General features: G+C 45.4%; 1 protein-coding gene across 2 annotated transcripts in view; it reads right to left on the bottom strand.

Moving 5' to 3' along the window:
- Positions 1-2881: 2881 nt before the first annotated feature.
- USP36 (ubiquitin specific peptidase 36) overlaps positions 2882-23936 on the bottom strand; it is a 33507-nt gene continuing 12452 nt past the window's right edge. For both annotated transcript variants that reach the window (XM_054977166.1, XM_054977167.1), the window contains exons 8-20: positions 21493-21575; positions 20853-20964; positions 20086-20226; positions 18218-18318; positions 17453-17591; positions 15369-16022; positions 14559-14674; positions 11949-12455; positions 10353-10597; positions 8395-8544; positions 7256-7371; positions 5652-5787; positions 2882-5165 (exon numbers count right to left, since the gene is read on the bottom strand). In XM_054977166.1, the coding sequence (XP_054833141.1) occupies positions 5656-5787; positions 7256-7371; positions 8395-8544; positions 10353-10597; positions 11949-12455; positions 14559-14674; positions 15369-16022; positions 17453-17591; positions 18218-18318; positions 20086-20226; positions 20853-20964; positions 21493-21575 (2496 nt within the window). In that variant the 3' untranslated portion in view covers positions 2882-5165; positions 5652-5655. The remainder of the gene's footprint in view (positions 5166-5651; positions 5788-7255; positions 7372-8394; positions 8545-10352; positions 10598-11948; positions 12456-14558; positions 14675-15368; positions 16023-17452; positions 17592-18217; positions 18319-20085; positions 20227-20852; positions 20965-21492; positions 21576-23936) is intronic.

The following is a 23936-nucleotide window of genomic DNA, read 5'->3' as shown; positions in this document are numbered from 1 at the left end:
TTCTCATACAACAACAGTGTGCATGCTTCCACTGGGGAGGCCCCTTTCAAAATTGTATATGGAGCTCACTTCAATCCCTTCCCGTTGGACACTCCCCCCCGCCATTCCTCTAATTTGCCTGATGTATCTTCCTGGTGGGGGGAGGCCAAGCAGCAATGGACTCTCATTAAAAAACACCTCGAGAAAGCCAAACTGGATTACAAAAAGTACGCAGATCGCCATCGTGTGGCCGAATGGGATTTACAACCTGGAGATCATGTTTATATTTCCACCAAAAACCTGAAATTAGCTCAAACGAGCCGCAAACTAGCATTAAAGTTCCTTGGGCCTTTCCCTGTCCGCAAAGTAATTAATAAAGTGACTGTTGCTGTAAATCTACCCAAGAACTTGCGCCACGTTCATGATACATTTCATGTCAGTCTCCTTAAAAGAGCACCCACTGACGACAAGTGGCACATCAAAGCTCCACCCATTCCTACTTTGATAGACGACCAAGTACACTACGAAGTGCAACAAATTTTGGACTCTAAGATCAAACGGAATCAGCTTTTTTACCTCATTAGATGGAAGGACTTTGATTCTGGTTATGATGAATGGGTGAACTCTGTACATGTTCATGCTCCTAGATTAACCAAAGCTTTTCATACTCGTTACCCATATAAGCCAGGGGGGGATCTATTTTAAGGGGGGCAGGATGTCAGGTCCAGTGTATATTTGAACTATACTGACTCCATTTTCTAATGTTTCTAGTGTCTAAGTGCTTTCCCCGCAGGTGCACCAGTTCCCAGGCAGCTTTCCCACCGGAGGAGACTGTTTTGTCTAATACCGTTCCACCAGGCATTGGCCTTGACGGAGAGCAGCTTCCCAAGACTGAAAGATGTTGTTTTGAGAACTGTGGGGGGAGGCTGATGCAGATGGGAACTGTTACTCTGTACCTCATGCTTTGCCCTTCATTGGTAACAATGACTGTGTACCATCCTGAGTCTCCTATTCAGGACAGTGGACTATAATGGACCTTTTCTGCAGTAAAGTTTCCTTATTCAATCAATGGACTCTTGTTTGCTTTTGAAAGGGAACCTGTAGGAAGAGCCTTATCTAGCCACAAGCTGACAGATGGTGACTGCAGATATACTGCTCTCTGCAAGCTACAAAAGCAATGCCTGCAATGCATAAAGTAACCAGGCTCCTCCTGGTTACTTGATACCAGGGCTCATTTCGAGGGGGAATGTGCAGGAACGCAGTTCCAGCAGGTCCCCAAAGAGGTCATGTCAGGTGGCCCTGCCCACCTCTTGGCCATTTTGGGCCCGTTTCGGCCTGGATCGGGCCTCTGACAGGTGGTGGATCACTCTCCCACTCAGCAGCGGCCCGATCCTGACCATTTTGGGCCCCCTTTCAGCCCCTTTTTGCCATTTTGGGCCCCATTTCAGCCCTGAATGGCCAGGATTGGGTCCAAAACAGCCAGGATAGGTGATGTCAGGGTGTGTGGCATATGCAAATCAGTTATGCTAATGACACATTTCTGGTGATGGCAAGGGGTGTGGCGTATGCTAATGAATCATGCTAATGAGTTATGCTAATAAGTTCCTCTAGCTTTTTCTATGATACAGAGTGAGTGTGTGAGAAATATGCCATCAAGTTGCAGCTGACTTGTAGCAACCTCAGAGTTTTCAAGGCAAGAGACAAGTAGAGAGGTTTGCCATTGCCTGCTTCTATGTAGGCACCCTGGACTTTCTTGGTAGTGTTCTACCATCCATGTACTTAGTTTCCAAGATCTGATGAGATCAGGCTAGCCTGGACCAAATTCTCCCTTCAGTAATACTAGAAAAGTGGCATTAGGACCCTGTCCAAATTCACCGTTCTTCTCGCTTCTCATTCACTGCAAGATAGGAAAATGTTTTCTTCACCACTGTGTATGTCTAAGGTACTTCTAAGGTAATATGAGGACTAGTGAGTAATGAAATATTTTGTGAACTACCACCCCCCCCCCTTTGCATGTAACCAAGTTTTGTTTTGTTCTAGAAAAAGAACGTGAACTAGAAAGAGCACAAAGAATGAAGAAGCAGGGTGGGGGGGAAACCTATGAAAGAAAAGCTGAAGATCTTTTCAGTTTCTTCCTTGGTCTTTTAAGAGACGTACAAGCTACTCTGCAGCAGCCAGTAACCTATCGGTAGTTTGAGCTACCAGTTGGAAACCCCTGCTCTAAGGTCAGACCATAAGAAAGTCATTTGATCACAGAATTGTTCTTGCAAATTCTACAGCAGTGCAGTTAATGGAAAGAATAAAAACGGGCAGTACACATGCTTTGAATCATTGGGGTGAGCCTCTTTCTTTAAAGGACCCCTACCATACTGGATATCAGCTCTCAAGCCATGGATCCTTGTGCAACCCACGGGCTGCAGGGTACAATTATGTTACTATCCTGAATCTAGGAAATACTTTACTACTTGGCCTCCTCCCAATTGCATCAACTGGTCTGTTATTTCAATGGTTGGTCCCTCGCCATTCCTTCTTTTCCTAGCCCAGGCACCCCCAAGTTTGCACCCACCGTGTTTCTCACCACCTCCTTTATCCGCTGCTGTCTGACTTCTGCATTAACACATCCCATTCCAAGTTCCCTTCTTCTCTTTACCCTCCTCCCCATTCATTTACACCTTTCCTTCCCCTTTCTCTGTACTTCTCTCAACTCCCCCCATCATTTTTTGCAACCACACATTTTCTCTTCTGCCTTTCATCACAGATAGGGGGCGGGGGCATAGCGGCAAAGGCAGAACTGAATACTTGCTGTCCACCACCATTCAGCAGTTCCACCTCTCTCAATTGTGGAGGTTTGGAGATAGTCAATCACAGGAGGCTGAGCTATAGACTAAACAAAGAGGAGATATACACAAAACATTCCTTTTATTGCACCATGAACCTTTGCTACAACCAGGGCTACTGCAATGAACCCCAGCACAAGGTGCAAAATATACCCTTATCCAGGGTATCTACATAGGTATTTTAGACTTGTTTGGCAGGAGATTGTAAAAGGGCACTACCAGCGGGCAAGGAGAAGAGACTTGGCTCCCCCCCACACTGAGAGAGTGAAGTGTCTCAATGCCCCCCTCCCCACTAGGAAAAAAAATTGTTAGCTCAAAATAAATTCCAAGGGCCAAAACGGTTTTGATAACTGTTTCAATGGGTTACATGCTGGAGTGAATTAGGTTCATTTTCAGCTCTTGCACCCAGTATGCAAATACGGGAGATGGGTGCTAGAGCTGAATAGGCAACAATATGGACAATGGAAGGGTGTGAGGATTAATGGAATGGCTGCACAGGGACCTGCCTCTGCACTGATCATGCACATCTGGAAAGCTGCAGGTCATGGCTGCTCATCTAGGAGAGCCACGGAGGTTAAAACAACAAACAGCAGCCCAATATGAGGAGCAACAGCAAAGCCAAGGCCGCCCCGTCTTGTAGAAATGGGACCCCTTAACTTGGCATGACAGCCACCACCAAAGGAAAGCTCAGCACAGCAGGGAACAGGCCAATCTGCCTGGACAGCTCTCTTTTGGGCAACTTCCTCAATACAAACGGAAGTGAAAATCTGCCGCTGTCAAGAGAGTGGGGGTCCTCTTGGGGTCTGCCGTTTCTATCCAGCAACCCGTGTGATGACAGCCATCAGAAATGAATTCGCAGAAGGGCAGACGAAGTGTGCTGGAAGGTCCGAGAGACAGCTCTGCCTCGTTCCTTGCAGCCCTGGTCAGAGATGACGACATGCATGATCAGCAACTCCGAGTTATGTTTCGATCAGTGGACGCTACCCAGTTCAGACTGCAGGTGAGGAATGGAATGCCTGAAAACTCCTGCATGTCAATAAAATAAAAATGAAACTTCCCAACCCTCTAGTTTAGCATGTGCAGGGATTTAATCATTTGATTCCCCACCTCCAGATTGAAGTGGTCCAGCCTAACATAGATACGTCACTATCTCACTGACCTGCAACTTGTGTATGGGTTGTTGTGGGTTGTGTATGTTGCGATCTCATGGCCTCAACAGTGATTTCTCTGAAAAATTACCCGGGGCAGCCAAGCCCCACCGACAGCTTTCCTTGTCATGCAGAATTCTGCTCTGAAAAGTTCCACATAGCAGGAATAAAATCTGGAGAAGTTCTGGGGAAAACATTTCTGAAATGTAGTAAGAGGCAGGAGGCATGGAGAACAGCCACATCAGTAACTTTGTCTTAATGAAGACAGATCAAGATGGGTAGTCATCTGTAGCAGCAGAAATGAGCAAGAGACCAGTCACACCTATAAGACTAAAAACATTTGTGGTAGGGTATGAGCTGTCGTGAAGTAAAACTAGCAGTTACCATGCAGAGGAATTTCAAAGGGAGATTAGGAAGAGAGACTGCTGAATTGCAACTGATAATGAAGCTCAAGACAATGCATCTACCTGGACTGAATAGAGACAAAGGCTTCCTGGCTCATTACCAATGCTAATTTCTCCACACCCACTACCCCTCTGCATACCCCACCTTATGCAATCACGCCTGCCAGTGTCGTTCACCGGCTATTATCATTCGGCTTCTGCAATCACTCCACTCTCCAAGATGTAAGGACAGATGGACTCACATCCTAACTGTATCTGAAGAAGTGAGCTGTGGCTCACGAAAGCCTCACCACTAATTTTGTTGGTCTTATAGGTGCTACTGGACTCTTGGCTCTTTTCTTAATGATAACATAGCGAGGGATGGGAGAAAGGGGCCATCGCCACATCAGGCAAGGTAATCGACAGCTCTCTGGAGCTGGACACAGCTTTCTTTATTTTCTCCTAGCAGAAAAGGCAGAGGAGGGCTACAGCTCATCAAAGCTAGGCCTGTGGGGGTGGAAGCAACAGCTGGCTTTTTACTCCAGGGGCTGGTCACTCTGAGCCTGGAAGAACATCTCCACTGTGTCTCCAGGCCTGGAGCAAACAGCTACCGCCTTGCAGAGAAGAAAAGGCCCCTCAAAGCCTGATGGTTGCTTTCCCTGATCCTGCATAAAAGAACCAGAGTCCTCAGAATATCCTACTCAAGACGAGGACGGTTCCGGAAAATTCTGTCGAGTTGGCAGCTTTCAACTTTGTTGACAACATTACACTCCAATGTATAGGAATTCATTGTAGAACTGCTGCAGCCAAGAACTCATCTGTGAAATTAAGAAATAACAGATTAGTACCACAGGAAAACCCTTTATATGGTCACACCATCTTCATTTCTGTGTGTGAAGTGTTTGTACACTGCAGAAGTCCTACAGAGACCCCGCTCAAATTCCCAAAATGGAAAATGGGATTTCAGGGGGGGGGGGGGAGGTTGTTTGCCATAAACTTATGCCATACACACCCCAAACATCTGGGTTTGTTCTAGTCAGACTCTGCATTATTCTGGATACAAAAAATTGCATGATGACAAGATAGCTATAACCGATAAACCCAAGATTTGGGATCAGTTTGTAACACATTCTCACAGAATTTTTGGCTTGCTAAACTTCACATGTGTTACTGAAGAATGAAGAGATCTCTATTACACAGCCCCTTTGCTCTCCCATTCCCAATTTTCCATCAGTCCATGCTGAGAAATTTCATCCTTGCTAGTACATAATGCCCTCTGGGTGTACTTCCTCCAAGCTCCTCACCATCTCAGAGCCGATAGCTCAGACTAGCCACTTTAGCTGGGTGTGTTATAGCCCAGAAATTACGACGGCTTTGCAGTTTTTGGAAGGCATTGAAGTGTCTCCTCCTCTCACGTTTAATTTTCTTGCTTTTCTTCACCTGTAAAATAAGAGGAGCTCATGGGTATTTAACAAAGCAGCCACCCTCTCAAAGAGCAGGGTAGAATGAAAAGCCTTTATGCGATTACTCAAGTAGCAAGCAGAGTGAATGGAGAAAAAATGGAATTTAAAAATATAGTACTTTGTAAAATACATCTTTAAAAAAAAATAAAATTCAACTACAGGATCCACAACCATCTATCAAACAGATACAATTAAAATCTGCCTTTTTACATAAAAATGAAATGAAAAAACATCTGTTTTGTGAGAGTACGTCTTACAAATGACAGTGTCATGTGTTGTGTTTACATTTGTTGCCTTCCTGCTAGGCCCAGAGATCAGCAAGTCAACAACACAGGTTCTAGGATGCAGGATATACTTTGCAGTATATTACCAGGACAATCCACAGAGCCTCTGCTGGATATCCTGTATTCCCATTTTAGGCCTTCCAGCTACCTGAACTCGGAAACGTGTTCTATTCTCAAGTGATGAATATTTAAAGTATTACTAACACCATGGGCATCTACTCTCAATTCCATGGGATACTCTATATAAGCAACCAGCCCTTGCTTATTCAATTCCTTGCAGCCAAATCCTACATACCCTCATTCAGAAGCAAATATACAGATGCGATTAAGATTTTGGATCTCTGCCTGTAAAAGCCCAATTGTGCACGTTCACAGGTGCTATGTGGGGAGACTAAAGGCGGTTTAACCACTTTATCTCCAGTTTGCTAACAGAAACCAAGCTTCCCATACTGTTGTGATCACCATTTTTTTTAAAAGATGGTTCTTAAAGAACATGTTTTCTTTTGCAATGTCAACAGTATAAATTAGTGAAAACATTCCATGTTTAAAGGTTCAATTTCCTCTTCCCACAGCCCTGATCCAAATCAGGACTATGTATACACACAAACACACACACAATTTATCTTTTGCAGACAGGTGAGGATCCACAATCTTCATTATGTCTATTTGCACCCTATATTCTGTTGTGCTCAATGGAACTTGCTTCCAAACAGTGTTCATAGAACGGTCACCCTAACTTTATAGTAAACAATCTTTGCTTACTACCCTTGCATGTATGTAAAAAATCTACCTCCTCTGCATGTATCCAGAAACCTCTCTATCTCTAACCAGACTTAATTCTGCAGTGAAAATGTGCTGCATGAACAAAAATGTTGGATTACTCTCCTAGGTAATATAAAGGCTTTATTTAGTAGCAAACCCGCATGATTCAACTATATAGCAACCAAAAATATATGTATTATCCAGAAAACACATTAATTCCATTTGAACTTTTAAATCGTTTTAATGTTCTGTTTATGCTGGTCGCAGACCGTAACGATAAACTTGCATTTGTAACGTTAATGTTAAAAACGCGTTAATTTTAAAACGGAAACTTGATTTGCAGTCTACCATGGGTAGTTAAGTGGGCAACAAACAAGTCCTCCTCCAAATCCTCCTCACCTTCCCGCTGTCAAACTCTTCATCCCATTCATCAAGAACTGTCTGGCTCTGGAACCAAACAGTATCGCGCACGGCATCCTGGCTGACAGCCGACACCTCACCCTCCCACGTCAGTACTGTGGAACAAACCAGAAGAACCTGAAAATCGTGGACACTTTCCGTCCTGTGGATTTTGTTTCTCCCCCCCAAAAACCGAGCAAGTGCAATCATCACGAACACAGACAAGGCAACTGGGTACATCTTTTATTCGGCATGTCTATTGTAAAATCTTTGAGATGTTCTCAGAAAACCAAGAACTTTTGTTTTTCTACCTTAAAAAGTATGAGCCCTCATGAGAGAATCCCCTTTTAACTACGGAATTAAGGACTAACACATGTATTGTGGCATTAATTCTCATAAACCAGAGTCCACTTTGTGAGATGCATGAAGCGTTATACTTGTATATACACACACAAGGTTATTATTTGTTTGTTTCGATTTCTATTCTGCCCTCCCCACATTAGCAGGCTCAGGGCGGATAAACAGGAGAAGAGTCCATATGGAAGGCAAGTCCAGAAGGCCCAACCTCCCAAGATGTAAAAATGTTACATTACCCTACAGAGCACAGATTAAAACAGATCCCGTCTCAATAAGTGTAGGCCACTCACAACTGCTGATGAATTGGCCAAGAAAGCTGAACAGTTTATACACTGAGGTAGCCACTCCAATCCTCTACAGTGTCCTAGCTTGACAGAGCCTAACAGAGATGAATTCCAGCTCGTATCAGAGGCCTGCAATTACTGAAGACTCAAAGTAAAGGAAAATTGCATGAAGCTTCATTTCCACACACTCGCTAAGTTGTACTCTCCAGACATATAATTGATTTGGCTCACTATCATAATATCCCCTGTAACATGCCTCCACCGGACAATGGCATGAAGTAGAAACCAGGGACATGCTAAATAAGTAGATTTAAAAATGCCGAACTTAACCCAACCACCCAGCCCACCATTCCTGGTCGCAGGTTTCAACAACACACACATGCACGCGCGCGCATGCATGCATGGATCTGATGTAAATTAAGCAGCTTCACACAATTCCTGCAGCATATAAAGATTCCATCTGCCTACAGATGGCCCCTGAAAGTTTGCAGCCAGTACCTTCTTTTCCATAAGCTTTATCCAAAGAATCCTTCAGCAGTTCTTGGACCACATCAGACTGCCCCTGTTTGCACTGAGTCGCTTCCTTCTTCGGACTTAGGACACTCGAGGTGTGCTTGTCCCTACGTTTAAGCTGGCTGTCCCAGGATGCTGCGTAAGGAAAGCCGTAGGGGATGAAGAGGCATTTGAGCTCACAAGTAAGAGATGCAAGCATAGCGTTTGGCTTTTTACTTTGAAATTGTGCTGGGACAACCCTACTGGGAGGTTATGGGAAAGAACAGCATTCACCGCACATCAGTGACAAGCTCATTCCCCAAGCGCCAAAGTTTTTAAAAGGCATCTGCAGAGGAACATTTACCAAAAACCCCACCAACATACACATAAGCATTTCTACACACAACTGCCTACACCAGGGGTGGGCAATTGTTTTGGCTCGGGGGCCACTTTGTGGAAGCGGAGGTTAGCGGAGGGCCGCACCTTTTAAAATGATTGCATTCATTAGTTAACTTTGCATTTCAGAAAAGGTATAAATTGTATCATAAAAATCAATAAATATAAATTAAATAAAATAGTGGTAGTTTTATTCAATTTATTTATTGTGCTGATTTCATATCATCTATAGCTGCAAGCACATTTAATTTTAGAAGGAAATCTCGGTTCAAGGCGGATTTTTCTGACTGTCTTGGCAGGCCACAAAAAACTCTGTAGCGGGCCGCATGTGGCCCGCGGGCCGCAATTTGCCCACCCCTGGCCTACACTATTCCGAGTCTTCCACATCATCATCACCACCACCACCACCACCACCACCACATTCAATTTATATACCGCCTTTCAGGACAACTTAATGCCCACTCAGGTTTACAAAGGATGCCACAAAACTGTGATGCACCCAAGATTAGTCACCAAGTTCTGTCTAGTTTGTACACCTCCACAAGCTTTGGATGTCTTCACTAGGCATTTTAATGGATGTTTGCCTGATTGTGTGAACTGAGCCCACAACTAGCTTTTAGAGCATCTCCACTCCTAGGAAGAGTTGCCTAACTCCATCCAACTCCCAAAAGGGAAAAGATGGAATGCAGGAGAGGAGGGGAGAAACATGGCCATATATTACATAAAGGTCAGTACTAGTTATTCCTTTTCTATGGAGGCACGGCAGCTATTTAAGTTCTTCGAAGATGGGATAGAGGTGTTCCAATAATGAAAGTAAATAGTTAGGAAACTTGAAGAATTGTAATTATAAGACGAGCAGCTCCGTTTCTCCTCAGTAAAACAAAGGAAGGTTGACAAAGAAGTGTACTTATAGCAAACTAGAATCACAGCTTGGTTCTAGGAAGCAGTGAGGCTGCTGTCACGTCTGTACCCCGACATCCATTCCATTGATCTCGGTGTTGAACCGTTGCTGTACCTTGATTTCAGTTTGCAATGTTCTAACCCTCGCTTTCGTTTCTCCAGCAGCCTAAGAACACAGCTGTCTTATCTTTCTCTTTCTTTAAAGCTCACAAAAGTGACCTTGCACTGTCTGAAATGTTACAGTCTGAAATGTTGCACTGTCTGAAATGTTTACTCTCGTGCATTCCCAAACCATTTTCTAGCTTAGATCTGTGGTCTAGGTAGGAGAGGGAAGTGAGTGGGTATTTAGAGTTGTACTTTCCTCAAGTTTTCATTCCTATCAAGGAACTGTGTACTGCTGAGATGCTTTTTTGCCTCTGAGTAATTCTATGGAAATATATATATATTTCCACATATATATATATGGAAATGATTGGATTTCTGAATAAAACTATTTAACCAAGAGCTTGGATTTCTTGTTGCAATGGTCCAGAGACCTCTCTACCATTTCCTGTCATCCATTGCCTGACAGCTGGCCTGGCTTTGACTACCAGGAGAAGCACGAACCACCCCACAGATTCAATGCTATCCCCACCCCCCCTGCCCCCACACACACAGGTCTGGCATACCTGGAGGACCAACCCTGGCTGAGCAAAGGCCATTCTCACTTAGCTCTTCTGGGGGGCCGATGGCCTCAGAGGTAGAGCCACCTGGTTTCTCCCTCCTCTTGTGCTTGCGGTGTTCGCTTTCTGTAGCAGTGCTGCCTTTGTCTAAACCTGGTAAAAGTAGCTTTTTCTTTTTCTTTTTCAGGCAGCAGGACTCCTCCGCAGATGTATGTTCTAGGCAAACCTCTGCCTCATATTGTGGACAGCAGCTGAAAAAAAATGAGTTAAAAACAGGTATTTTTATAAGATTATTTTAAACTATAAAAAGAGTGTTCGTTGAAGTTTCCTACCCCCGAAGAACAACCTGAATTCACATGATCTCTGAATGTAATATGAAGTATATTAAAGTTTATACTCAGATGCTCAAAACTGAATTCATGGCACACACACACACACACCAGCAGGAAAAATATTAAACTTGAGGGCAAACATCCTAAGCACGGTACAATGGCATGTCTACTGCTTGCATTATTGTGTAAATTCCAAATGCTCAGGCAGTGAAAACAGCAAGAACACTTACTTCCCGTGTCTCAGAGAAACACTGTCTTGCCCACTAATAAGCAGACAATGACTTAAGATTCCCACCTACAATTTCCACGAATGTAAGGGAAATGTCGATTTCTGAGAACACCCCTCTTCCACGGCAGCCCAAACAGTCCCTCAAAATGCTGCTTCTATGAGACAGGAAGAGCTTGGGGGAGGAGGGGAATCGGCAACTTACTCCCCCACCCCTGCCCGCACCCACGGAAATCCTAGGCAGGGTCAAAATCAATGTTTCCCAGAAAGTCCCATTTACTTCCAATAAATAGTCTGGTTTAATGTTCGTGTGCATAAGGAGAACCAATTCTAAACTTATGTAAGCAGTTCTAAATTACGGAGTACAAAAATCCATCATTTATATGTGATGAGAGGTTTTTTTGTCATGCTGTATTTAGTCATGAAAAGGTTTTTAAAACTGTTATAGCACCAAGACGGATAGACGTGTTAAGTGTGTCTGTAGCAGCAGAAAAAAGCAAGAATCCAGTAGCACCTATAAGACTAACAAACTTTAGTTAGTCTTATAGGTGCTACTGGATTCTTGCTCTTTTCTACTGTTATAGCACCAATTAATAATACAAATGCTCATTCAGGAAATACAGGAGGTGCACTTTTTTAAAAAAAAATCCAACATGGTTGCAGAAATATCCTGTAAAATGTGTGCTAGGTCAAGCACCGGGAAGCAGCAGCTCAAAAAGCGCTGACTGCTCTTGGCAGCCGTAGGGTCAAAGGGCTATTATGGGAGGGGGATGAAATGCCAAAAGGCCACTGGTATCCTAACCTGCTGCTAGCAATGGGAACACAGGCCACTGGCAAAATGAAGCCACTCGGTCTTGCATAAAAGTCTCGGTGGGGGCTTTCCTTTCAAAAGAACAGCCTAGGCTACGTTATGCCAGCATGAAGAAAAGGCATGGCATCTCAAGGCTGTGACTCCGGTCACCAATACAAGTACTGTTTGCCTCTGTGCTCTCAGTCATTCAAAGCCCTGCCCCATGGAGGGGAAGAAAAAAAGCACATGTTTACCTGTTAACCGGGGACAGCAAAGGCCTGCAGTCTTCCTCCCTCTGCTGCAGCCTCTTTTTTCTCTTTTTCTTCTGACTGGAGCTGGTTAGACTCAAACCAGGTGCTGTCTGGTCCTCAGCCATTCCCTCCTCTTCCCCTTTCCAGGCTGCCACCTTTTCCTGCACGGAAGAGGCCACGATGCTGCCGTTTTCCTTCAGAAGCCTCTTCTTTCTGGGAGGGCTGGAGAGCCAGCTCCCACCCGCACTGATTTCTGTCCTTTCTGAGCTGCAATGGGTACCTTGTTCCTCCTCTGAAAGGCTACGTTTCTTTTTTCTTTTCTTCGAGCCGGCAAAGGAAGACCCCTTAGCCTTGTCTAAGTGGCTCACTGCCCCTTTGGGCACAACGGGTGGTGACAGAGGGGTGGCAGAGGGGCCGTATGATTTGAAGCTGGGCGAGGGCGTAAAGTTGACAAAGGTACCGTTGGCTGAGTGCGGAGGCGCTGAAGATTTGGAAGCAGATGAGAGCACCCTGGAGAGAGAGGCGCACATAAAGCTTCAGACTCAACACAGGTTGCTGTTGGTCATGTTGTTGCAGGAAGTCACTATAGTTCTACCTAAGAGCTGTCACCACCAACCTGAGCAATGTCCAACATGTAAACCCCGCACACATGCCAACAGACAACGGCCATCAACCAGGCATTAGAATGCACGGGCTGCTTCCTGGCTCAGGCTTACTTGGTATGACATCAGATTCAGGAATCACTTCCATTCTTTCCCCCAAGAGATTCACCAGCCCCTCCCTCTCACTTCCAACATTTCAGATTCCTTGAAAGACTCCACGTCGCTTCCATCCTTGTCCAAGCTTGCTATGAAGCACAACCTTTTCAAACACGGCCATCACAATTAATACCAGCAAACAGCATCATTGCCTATGCACCTATTTCTATAAAATGGGCATGCAAATCTGGGAGAGGGATGCAGAATTCCTCTAAATCGAGAAATTTATAATTGCTGTGGCACAGTGGCAAAGGAAATGCTTTATATGCAGAAGATCCTCTTCAAAATCCAAACCTAACTAAAGGTTTATGCAGGGCTTTTTTTCAGCAGGAACACGGTGGAACGGAGTTCCGGCACCTCTTGAAAATGGTCACATGGCTGGTGGCCCCGCCCCCTGATCTCCAGACCGAGGGGAGTTTAGATTGCCCTCTGCGCCTGGCCCAAAGTGACATCATTGTGCGGTCCTGAGTTTCATCACTGAGTTCCACCACCTCTTTTCCCAGAAAAAAGCCCTGGGTTTATGTAATAAAATCAACCTCAGGCCTCCAGTTCAAGTATCTTGGTTAACAGGTTGTCTCAGATCCCGGAGAGCCACTGCCAGCCTGAGTTGCCAACAGTGAGTTAGATGAATCAGTGATCTGATTCAGTGTAAGGTTGCATCATACTTTTTGGCACTGTATTCATAACACTCTCACTGAACAACTGCTGGTGTTTACTGTTAAATCTTACTAATCTAAGGGAGACTGTTGTAACGCTGCTCATGACCAGGGCTGTTTGGCTTTAGAAAATTTCTTCCAGTAATCTGAAAGATGATAAAATTCCAAACCCTAAACATCTTACTGGTTTTTTTTTTAAAAAGTGTAAACATGTCTGTAAAAATGCATCCATTGTTGTAAAAATATATTTAAAGATTACATTTCAGGCGGCACCAGCAAGTATTTTAAAGCAGCATTTCAGAGATGGAGAGGAACTTTCTGTGACCTGCGTTATTTCCCATTTCTCCCTTACACGACTGGAGGCTATTTTCCTACAGATATTCTCTTTCTGGCCCTGTTACCTATTAGTGCTCATCCTGCCAGTACACTGTTAAAAAGTTTCCAGGCCTTGCTCAAAAGCAAATAAAGCATGCACATTCAACCAGCTTATGCTAAATAAACAAAATCTGTATCATTGGTTAAGTTTGCTGAACTGAGATACTCTTGCTGCAAAGCATGAAGGACACTGAATGTAGCATGGAAAACAACTGTTCTTGAGAAATGCAGCTGTAAGCCATTGGACAGGCATGTGGAAGTCCTGAGCTAAGGGATACCATTTGTCTCTGGGGAACAAGTATAAATGATGCTGAGATTATATCAGCTCTCAAGAAGGGAGCAGGCCACCATGCTCTAGCAAAGACTGGAGGGAGCGGGGCACACACAGGAGGGAAGAGCAGTCCGTACTGAGATTATAGAGCTAGATGGTCTTTTCACGCATTACGACAAAGTGTGGCAAAGGCCCTCAACCCCCCTGGGCGTCTCACTTAGAAGCATCTAAAGAAGTAGTATTAGTCAGCAGGCTGTGGAATGCCAACAGTGAGCCAAACTCTCTAGGGATCCCAGCACTAAAAGCAAACATGCTCAACTCATGAAGTGCTTTGAGCACTTAACAGTGAAATCCTAAGCAGAGTTACTGCAGTCTTAAGCTCATTCATCCCAATGGGCTGAGACTGGAGTAACTCTGTTTAGGATTGCACTGTTATTGCCTTTTTCCGAGTGGTTTAATCATTACTGCAACAACTGAGACAGTTTCATCGCAAGGAAAACTTCCAGTGCGCATCTCGCATGATCACCCGGAAAGGCATCTGGAGACAGCTTACCTGGAATAGCCGAGTGCAGCGGCGCAGACGGGTTGGGTGGTGTTTGGGGCGGCTGGTGGGGAGTGGGGCGGTGCCCGACGCTCACTGCCGCTCACTTTCTGCAGTGTGTTGTTGCCCTGTAGTTATCGACATAAATAAAAACTTGGTGGTCTAAAAAAGAGGTTTCCGTGACCCAAGGGGGTAGGGGGTTGGAGTAACAAGAGAGGGAGGGGACAAAAACAAAAAGAGGCGGGGGTGGGGACAGGGAGGGGAAGAAGAATCAGAAAAGTGTTTGTTGTTAGAAACAAAGGAAGAGGAAGGACACGTAAGAAGACAGAACAGTGTTAGCGTAAATAATGGGGCAACGGGCACCTTATCAACTTCTAGTCACTTGCCAGGACTTGCCCCAGGAAGGCGTGCTAGCTGGGGCTTCCGCACCTGCAGCTAGACCCCTGAACATGCAAGACAACTGGGAGGGGGGGATGAGGGGAGATCAGCTCTACATAAACCTAAGCCCCCTTCTTCCAAGACAAGGGCCTCCTTAAGCCATGAGAAAGTAGGCCCCACAATAAAGAGAGTATGAGGCAAGCAGGTTTCCTCCAAAAACTTGTCTTAGTACAGGACTGGAGATGGGGACAGTCCGCTAGTACCTGGCCTTACAAATTAGTAAGGTGGGCCAGGTTAGAATTTTACTTGAGCTATTACCAGCACAGCACCACGCCTGAAAGCACTACCGGTTGGTTAGGGTGATGACTGCAACCGCTTCATCTCCTTTCTCCTCCCCCACCCTACCATTATTTCCTCAGCTGGGAGAGTCCCACCCAAACGCACCTTCCTGGCAGAGAGCGCCAGTTTCTTCGCAGGTGGGGGTGACATGGTGCTTCCCAGCTCCAGATTGGTCACATTAGCCAGCAATGGCGACTTTAACTTGGCAAACTTGGAGACCTCAGAAGCAGGTTTTCCAGAGGCACAGTCTGTTTCCTGAGAGGAGCAGTAGCCATTGATGCCCATCGTGGCTTGTGGGAGCCCCTTGGTGGAGTGATGTGCTGGACTGGAGGAAGAGGAGCTGCTAGAAGACGAAGAGGTCGTTAAGGAGGAGGAGTCCTTGCTTGGTAGTTCTGCGCTTTCTCCTCGCCCTTTGCCCTCAAAGTCTTCTGCAGCACTCTCTGGCAGCTGCGAAGAGGGCGTCAAGCCCTTGTCTCCCCAGGAATTCGGCTTGCACATCTCCACGCCGGCACCACCTGCATCACTGTACTCCTGAGATGTTTTGAGGAGAGGCTGCTTCTTGGACCTCTTGCTCAAGTCATCCAGGAAAGCTGGCTTGTTGGGGAGCTTAGGAGAGGAGAAGCCAGTCAGAGGGAAGAGTTTGGGAGGAGGACCGATCCCATTCTGAAGTTTGGAGCTGGAAGCAAAGGAGCTGCGGGGCACTGGGATGCCAGAGTCATCACACTCCAAGGTTTTCTTGGCCTGAGTTGCATCTGGCCTCTAGAGAGAGGAAAGGCACCGAGAGGTAACACAGAGCTATCAGCATGGAGCACCAAATCCAGCTTCACGGGAGGATAGCACCCACACAATAAAGCCCACTACAGGTTCAGAACCTGCTACCACACACACCCAACACTCCCCCGCTCCAGTCAACAGGGATTGGGGCATGATGACATTTTTTTGCAGACAGCATTACAATAATTAGTTGCTTTGCACACTGTCCCTATACACACTGAGTTTCTCTCAAATAATCTGCTATTAAGGAATGGAAAACGTACAACTTCTGAGCCAAGTTCTCCAAAACTGCAGATGAAGTAGAAAACTGGTGTCAACTGAGTTTACAGGTAAAATGTGTCTTCACTCCCCGCCACCTCTTTTACCCATAGCTATAGCCAATAAACTCTTTGGAATTGGACCGTAGCAAATCAAACAAAAGCTAAGAGAACAATTCACTCTGATATCCAGGTTGCTGTGCGCAGAGTGAGTCACAATACACAATATCCAAGTGACAAGAACACCCATGCTAATATAACTAGAGTTTAGTTTAAGTTGCTAACATGCTTGCCCACAAACATGCTAGAGAAGAGAACTGGTTCCTAAAGGTAAAGGTACTGTGCAAGCACCGAGTCATTACTGACCCATGGGGGGATGTCACATCACGACATTTTCTTGGCAGACTTTTTACGGGGTGGTTTGCCATTGCCTTCCCCAGTCATCTACACTTTACCCCCAGGAAACTGGGTACTCATTTTACCGACCTCGGAAGGATGGAAGGCTGAGTCAACCTTCCGCCGGCTACCTGAACCTGGCTTCCACCAGGATTGAACTCAGGTCGCGAGCAGAGCTTGGGCTGCAATACTGCCACTTACCACTCTGCGCCACGGGACTCTTATCCAACTGGTTCCTATCCAACATCAAATGCAGAAAACGTTGAATTTTTACTCTGTTATCAGATTTTGTTTTGGAAGTTCCACCACACCCACACCCACCTACCTAACTGGCTGAGAGTAACCTTGTTTCTAGCTGTAAATATCTTAGTCAAGGGAGGTGGAAACTGCACCCTGTAGGGGGGGGAGGGGGCAGAGTTCTCAGTATGGAGTGAAGGGAAGTGTCCCAAGTGCCTGCAGGAGTACTGTAAAAAGATGTTGCTTCCTGAAAATCTCAACTGGTGCATTTTTTGATGCACGTTTCCAGTCTTTATAACTGCAAAGACAGTTTAAAAAGCACTGGCCACCATCTGCTGAAACCAGAATCACGCAAAATTATGCCATTTTTTTCTGTTCGAGCACCTTGTACAGAGCATAGAATTCGTATTGCCTAGGCGCAACATTTCAATTCATTCCTTCATTTTGGGGTGGGGGTATGCTGTTCTTAGACAGTAGCCAATTCTGGAGAGCAGGTGGGGGCGGTTCAGCCAAGCGGAAACTCACTTTGCTGATCAGTGGTGAAGCCAGGGAGCCACTGGTCGTGCTTCTCTTCATGTGGTCGGAGACAATATTTGCTCGGTTGGACACAGGGCAGTTGCTTTTGGAGATGGACCCTTCGGGACTCTTCCGGGAGCTTGGGATCCTTGGAAGGAAAGGAGGAGACATGTGAAGCGACAACCCACTGGGGTCTCACTCGGAAGGACACTTACACAACAGACGGTGGAATACAATCTAAATTTTTCACTAACAGAAGGGGTGAGGTAATTTCCATTAATTGCCTCTTCCTGCTGCAGATCCCCTCCACCCCCCCACAACTTGCTACTCGTGCTGCTGCTATCCGTCCCTCACTGAGCAGCATTTTGAGGAGATCAGTGGGTTGCTTGCAGGGGGAACGCTCTATTCTACTGATAGACGTGCTTTGCAGGAGCAGAAAATTTAGTCTGGATCCAACCCAGAATCCAGGATGAACATCCAGCATGAATGATTAAGCTACTTTGGATGACAGAACTCCTTGGGACCCTCCATATACAGCAACAAGTGAGAGCTTACAAGACAGCCACACCCTTCCTTCACAAGAATACGGGCTCTTGCATTGACACCGGCTTTGTTATCATCCCCCCATGTGACACTAAGCCAGCTCAACTGAGCCCTTACTCCACCTCTACCCCATCTGGCAAGCAGACTAGGCACGTATGGGCAACAAGATGCCCTTGAGAAAGAGGAAGACAGCTAGGAAGAGTTCTGCTGGCAGATGACCCCACCGCTCACCGAAGATAGAACAGCACGTAGGCCTGTTGGTTGAGAACGACTTTGATGTTGCTTGAATGTACTAAGGAGTCATTCATCTGGTACCACTGCCCGTTGCTAGCCTGAACACGGGGGGAAAGAAAGAATTATTGGTAACCGGCTCCTAGCAGAGATGGCCAGGGGAAATGTTTCTAGCACTTTAAAGGCTGATGCCACTGAAAATGCAGTGGAAAGAATTCAAGGAGCACAGGTCTTTCAGTGGCCATCAGCCACAGCAGCCAGGAAATTTAACATCTGTGTTTACTGAATGACAGACAAAAAACAACCAGATGCTGGAGATTAACCCAGGAGGAGATGGATCACGTCAGCCCCACACCTCACCCCTTGAGAATTCTCCTCCTAGCCTGTGATCAACTCCTGCTGTTAAAACTTTATACTTAACTAGACTAGGTCTTTGGTTGTTCACAATCTCAGTCCTTTAGATGTTGCCGTAATTTGTACTCCGAGCATGGGGAGCACAAGCTTCAGCAACTTGCAATGCTCACCTTACAATACAAAACTAAATATTACAGCTTCACATTTTTCTGTGGCTTGGATGATGGATCCGAGCCAGAAAATAACTCCCCCCCACCAACTTCCTCCCCACTCCACTTCTGGTTATGGTACAGGCAGCAAAAGACAACATGTACGATGTCAAACCATCCAGCCACTTCTCCCCCACTTCCCTTCCTCCATCCCCTCTCTTTCCTTTGGATGCAGTTTAGCAGTTTCTGAGAGCCAAGCTACAAGTGATGCCTGACACAGGTTGGATACTTGACAGCTTACCTCAAGTTTTGATGGGAAATGGAGGCGTCCTGGTTTTACAGCTTGGCTCTCCATTACAGCTGCAAGACCAGGATGCCTACATTTCCCATCAAAACTTGAGGGAAGCTGACAAGTGTCCAACCTGTGTCAGGCGTCACTTGTAGCTTGGCTCTAAGATGACCGGTAGTTAGAGTGCCTGACTTTCAGCCACCTTGGACCACACCTCACAAGGTGCTCTGGAGAGCACACTGGATGCTGCCAAAAGCCATTTCAGAGGCATTGGGGAAGGGAGGGGGAAGATTCATTTTGATCACCTGTCAGCAGCCGACTCAGCCAGCCATTAGCAACATTACAAGGTAAAGCACAGGAAGAACAGAGTAAAGAGCCGGCTCTCCCGAATCATTTCAAACTTGGAAGGAAATTCTGAAAAGGCTGAGCTACTGGCCAGCTCTGTTCTCAAAAGCCTACTCAAACTGGAGTCCTTCTTAAAGGCTTAAGCTACAAGGGAGGAAATAGCCTATTTACCTATTTGCTGCTATTTCCAGTCACCCCCTTAGCTTTCAGCACTGACCAAGGAGTCTTACTCCGCAACACAGATCCAGAGGAGTTAGCCGTGTTAGTATCTGCAAAACAGTAAAGAGTCCAGTAGCACCTTTAAGAATAATCAACTTTATCATAGCATGAGCTTTTGAGAACCGCAACTCTCTTCGTCAGATACATGCATGCATCTGACAGAGAGCGCTGCGGTCCTCAAAAGCTTATGCTACGATAAAGTTGGCTAGTCTTCCAGGTGCTACTGGACTCTTTACTATTATTCTGCAGCAGCCACTTATAGAACATAGAATAATTAAAAAGTAGAGAGTGACACTTGAAAAATCAGCAGGGAATGGAAGAGAGAAGCCCAGCCATATTCACGCCCAAGCTGGACGTTGCAGGGGCACTGGCACAATCCAACTTATCAGAAAGACCCTTACAGGAGCTGCAAGTTATTTCCTCGCCGCCTAGAGTGCAGATTACCTCTCTCGTACTGCCCAAGGAGTAGACATTGCTACTCCTTGCTCAATGCCAACAGGTAAAGGACTCACCTTGACATAGCAGTAGTAATGCCCTGCATGGCAGCTGTATCCTGAATGCACAAGCACAGCATAGAGGCCGTACATGACAGGGTCACCATTGCTCTGTGACATGTAAGGACGGATGTTCAGGAACTCGGGGTAGCCCACATCCTACAAGGGAGGGAGACACAGCATTCGTGAGCGACTGCCCCAACCTCTTTGCCGTCTCAATGTGGTGAGCATGCAGGTCTGGCAACTGGGAAGAGTGAAGTGCCACAACAGACACAGTGAACGTCGGCGCTCCAGGCAGCCAACCAGGATTCCTCCTAGCTTCCGCAAGACCACGTGGGACCCTGCCATCTACACCAACCGGAGCCAGTATCGTGACATTCCGCGATTCAAAAAGACCATGACTCAGTTCACCACAAAAGCAAGCCTGGAAGGCACTGTCTAAGATACAATTTATACTATATATGATTTGCAGCAAACCGTGGCTAGCCACTGCAATCCTAGTCTGCTGTCTCGGATGTAACAGGGGCATGTTTCCTGTTTGAAATGGCGGTTGCAAGGGCAAGCACAAGACAGCGCTTGCCGTGACAGATGTTTGCTGCCACCCAGGAGGTATCTAGTTATCGCAGGGTATACAAGGAAAGAAATAAAGGGGGCAAGAGAGATTGTGCAAGTGAGCCCAAAGTTCCTTCCAGGCCCGTTTCCACAATGCCAAACCAGGGTCTGAGCCCAACCAATGGTCTGGGGAGACCACTGCAGGCATTCTTCCTGCATCCACATCTCCACACCTTGGTGATTTTGCCTCCACTAAAATTGGCGAAACGCTTGAGGGAGATTGTGAGTACATTCGATGCCCGATGGATGGTGAAGCGCTTGGTGGCTGGCACCTTCTTTTTGCACCTGCACAGAGGAAAGGAAAGGCAACATTGTGCACACATGCAATCATTTAAAACAATGGATGCTGGCTGAAGGGTAAGCAGAGGATACCACAAATCCCCCTTATCTGGCTACACAACTGCCCCTTGCACATGTTGAGAAACGTGAGGGGGGGGCGCTCTCCACTACTCCAGTCCAGCCCCATTGCTACATGCAATCCCTAAACTTTTAGTGAAACAATCTGATGTCAAGGTGGTGGAGGCTGCACCCAAGGTAACACACACACCAGTTCTCCTCCTAATCACTTGCGCCTTTTGCCCAGAGCTAGAGGAACTTCCCCTCCATTTGCTTCCACAGCCTCTATTTTCAATGAAGAACCAGCCATCACTGAAGCTGTAGAGTAGAACGCATCTGTGCACATTTGAAGCATGGCTCCCGTGCTAAAAATGTTTTTCTATTTAAAATACCAAAGTTCTCTTTACTGGAGGGGGGGGGGAGATGAGAGGATGGTGAACACAAGTAGGTGGAGTGTAACCCAATGATATAACTTACTTGGCACACATGTAAGCATTCTCCCCACTCAACACATCTGCCTTTACAAACAATTCTAATGCTCGCACAATATTGGCAGCCTGCTGTAAAAAAAGACAAGAAAAGAGGAATTCAGAAGGATCTCCTACATAACCCTATGACTAGCCAAAGAACAGGGCCGTACAGAAGCCCAGGTTACCCCTGCTCAGTTGAACACTATCTCCCACCCTCTAGGATATAAGAGTTAGGGAAGGGTTGGGCCCTCTTCCCAGCTTGGTTAGGCCTGGCTCTTGGAAAGGGATATTATTCATATGCTCCAGGACTTCTACCAACTGGATAATCCAGTTTAGGGATTTCTTCTTCTTATGCAGGTAACAGTTCTCCTTCAATCGAGGGTCACAAACCCTATTTAAGTTGTAACAAACTTGTCTCAGATAGATCGATTCCATGTTACATCGTTCTTTGGAAAATGGCCTTCAATATTAACCAGTTCTTTATGGCCTTAAATTTGCAGCTAGTGTCAGAAAAATCTCGTATTTCAGCAGACTTTGGGAGTATTTTATACTGGAAAAGTTAGCAAACCATATCACACAACTAGAAACATCAAAATATAATGAATTTTTTTTCAGCCAATGGTTATCTGTTCTTGAATTTCATACCGACAATGAACCAACAATTCCAAACATGGATTATTTTAAAGCATTGACATCTTTTTGAAGTCACTATAGAACAAATGCTGTTAACTTCAAGTAATGAATGATTGACTAAATCAAAATGTTTACTAAGTTTGCCTACTCTACCTACTTATTATCTAATGTTTAATGTTGAAATTGTTAGTTGTTATAGAAAAAAGTTTGTACTTTAAAAATTTTTTGGAAAATAAAATAATAAATTAAAAAAAAATCTCATATTTTAAAAGAAAGTCAGCATGAAGGTCCCACATGTGAGATCACTATAAAATCAGAGGCCATTTCCACACAGGTTATCTGTTCCAGATTCAATGCTTTTGGGGAGTTTATTTTCCTCCTTCCTCACATTAGCGTGGTAGTCCATAAGCCTTCCAGGGACTCCCCAACTTTTCTCCCCTGTTTCTCAAATCTGTTTCACTGTGAAATTTTGAGAAAGAATCCAGTGAAACTTGGATGGCTGTTGTGGATGGGAATGTTTGGGTTTTCCTACCCATACGGCAGCCATTTTCCCTGACACTGCCCACCCTCCCACCATAGTGGTCATTTCTTCTCTGCAACTGTATTGCCAACTGAGTATTGTTATAACAATATGTATTCTACGAATTCCGAGCTTTCATTTGTTTAAAAAGTTTCTAGCCCTTTCCGTTGCAGAGATACAAGGTGAAAGGCATACCTCTGAATCGGAAGATTTCATGGAATGGAATATTTTATGGACAGCTGAGAATTCAGAAATTGTTGTAACGGTATAACAATACTCAATTGCTGACTTCTTAAAAAAATAAGTGAAGCCCCAGGGGTCCTGAGGAGGGGAGAACGGCTCCTGCTAGGGGACTAGAGCAGAGGGAGACCTGCCATGTGGAAGCTCCACTTCTTCAGTGCTTTATCAGCTGCATCAGCAACAGGGAAACCACACAAGCCGGTTCCCATGAGAGAACCACTAGAGACATGCTACCCAAGTGGTAATGCCAAAAGCTAGAGGTTTCGATTTTTAGCATGAGATTCTTATGGTTCTGGGAACAGCCCATAAACCAAACAAAACAAATATTGTATGCAATGCCTAAATTATTTTAGTAAGCCCCAGCTTCATCACAGATTTTCCTCAGCTTTGCTTATGTACCTAGCTATTTTACTACTCCAAAATTTACTGCAACAAGGGTACTATGCAAGAAGTGAGCTCTCACTCATGAAAGCCCAAACTGAAATAAATGGGGGGAATATTGAAGGTGCCACTAGACATCTGTTTCACTATGGAAGGATGCAAGAGTTTCTTCAACCAAGCATTTCAATGCTGAGAACTTTCAAGTAGCATGTGGGCTATTTGTGCTAATGTTTGCAAGGATAATAACAACAATAACAGTATTTTTATACCACCCTTCAGGACAATTTAATGCCCACTCAGAGCAGTTTACAAAGTATGTTATTATTATCCACACAACAATCACCCTGTGAGGTGGGTGGGGCTGAGAGAGTTCCGGAAGAGCTGTGACTGACCCAAGGTCACCCAGCTGGCTTCAAGTGGAAGAGTGGGGAATCAAACCCCGTTCTCCCGATTAGAGTCCTGCCACTTTTAACCAAACCGGCTCTCTTTACCACCCAATTCACTTGAGCTCTATTTTTCATCATCCATTTCTCAAGAAACCCTCTTCACTGCTGCTTTGTCCCCTTTGTTTTCCAAAAGAGAGCATATTATTAAGTGTCACGCCATCGGCTTATTACATTCTGCTACGTATAAAACATCTTCCTGTACCTCTGATACTTCAGAAGTCAGGATTCAAA

The sequence above is a fragment of the Eublepharis macularius genome, chromosome 4 (genome assembly GCF_028583425.1).
Source record: "Eublepharis macularius isolate TG4126 chromosome 4, MPM_Emac_v1.0, whole genome shotgun sequence".
Taxonomy (NCBI): domain Eukaryota; kingdom Metazoa; phylum Chordata; class Lepidosauria; order Squamata; family Eublepharidae; genus Eublepharis; species Eublepharis macularius.
Note: the sequence above shows the minus strand (reverse complement) of the source record. Positions and strands in the feature narration are given on the sequence as shown.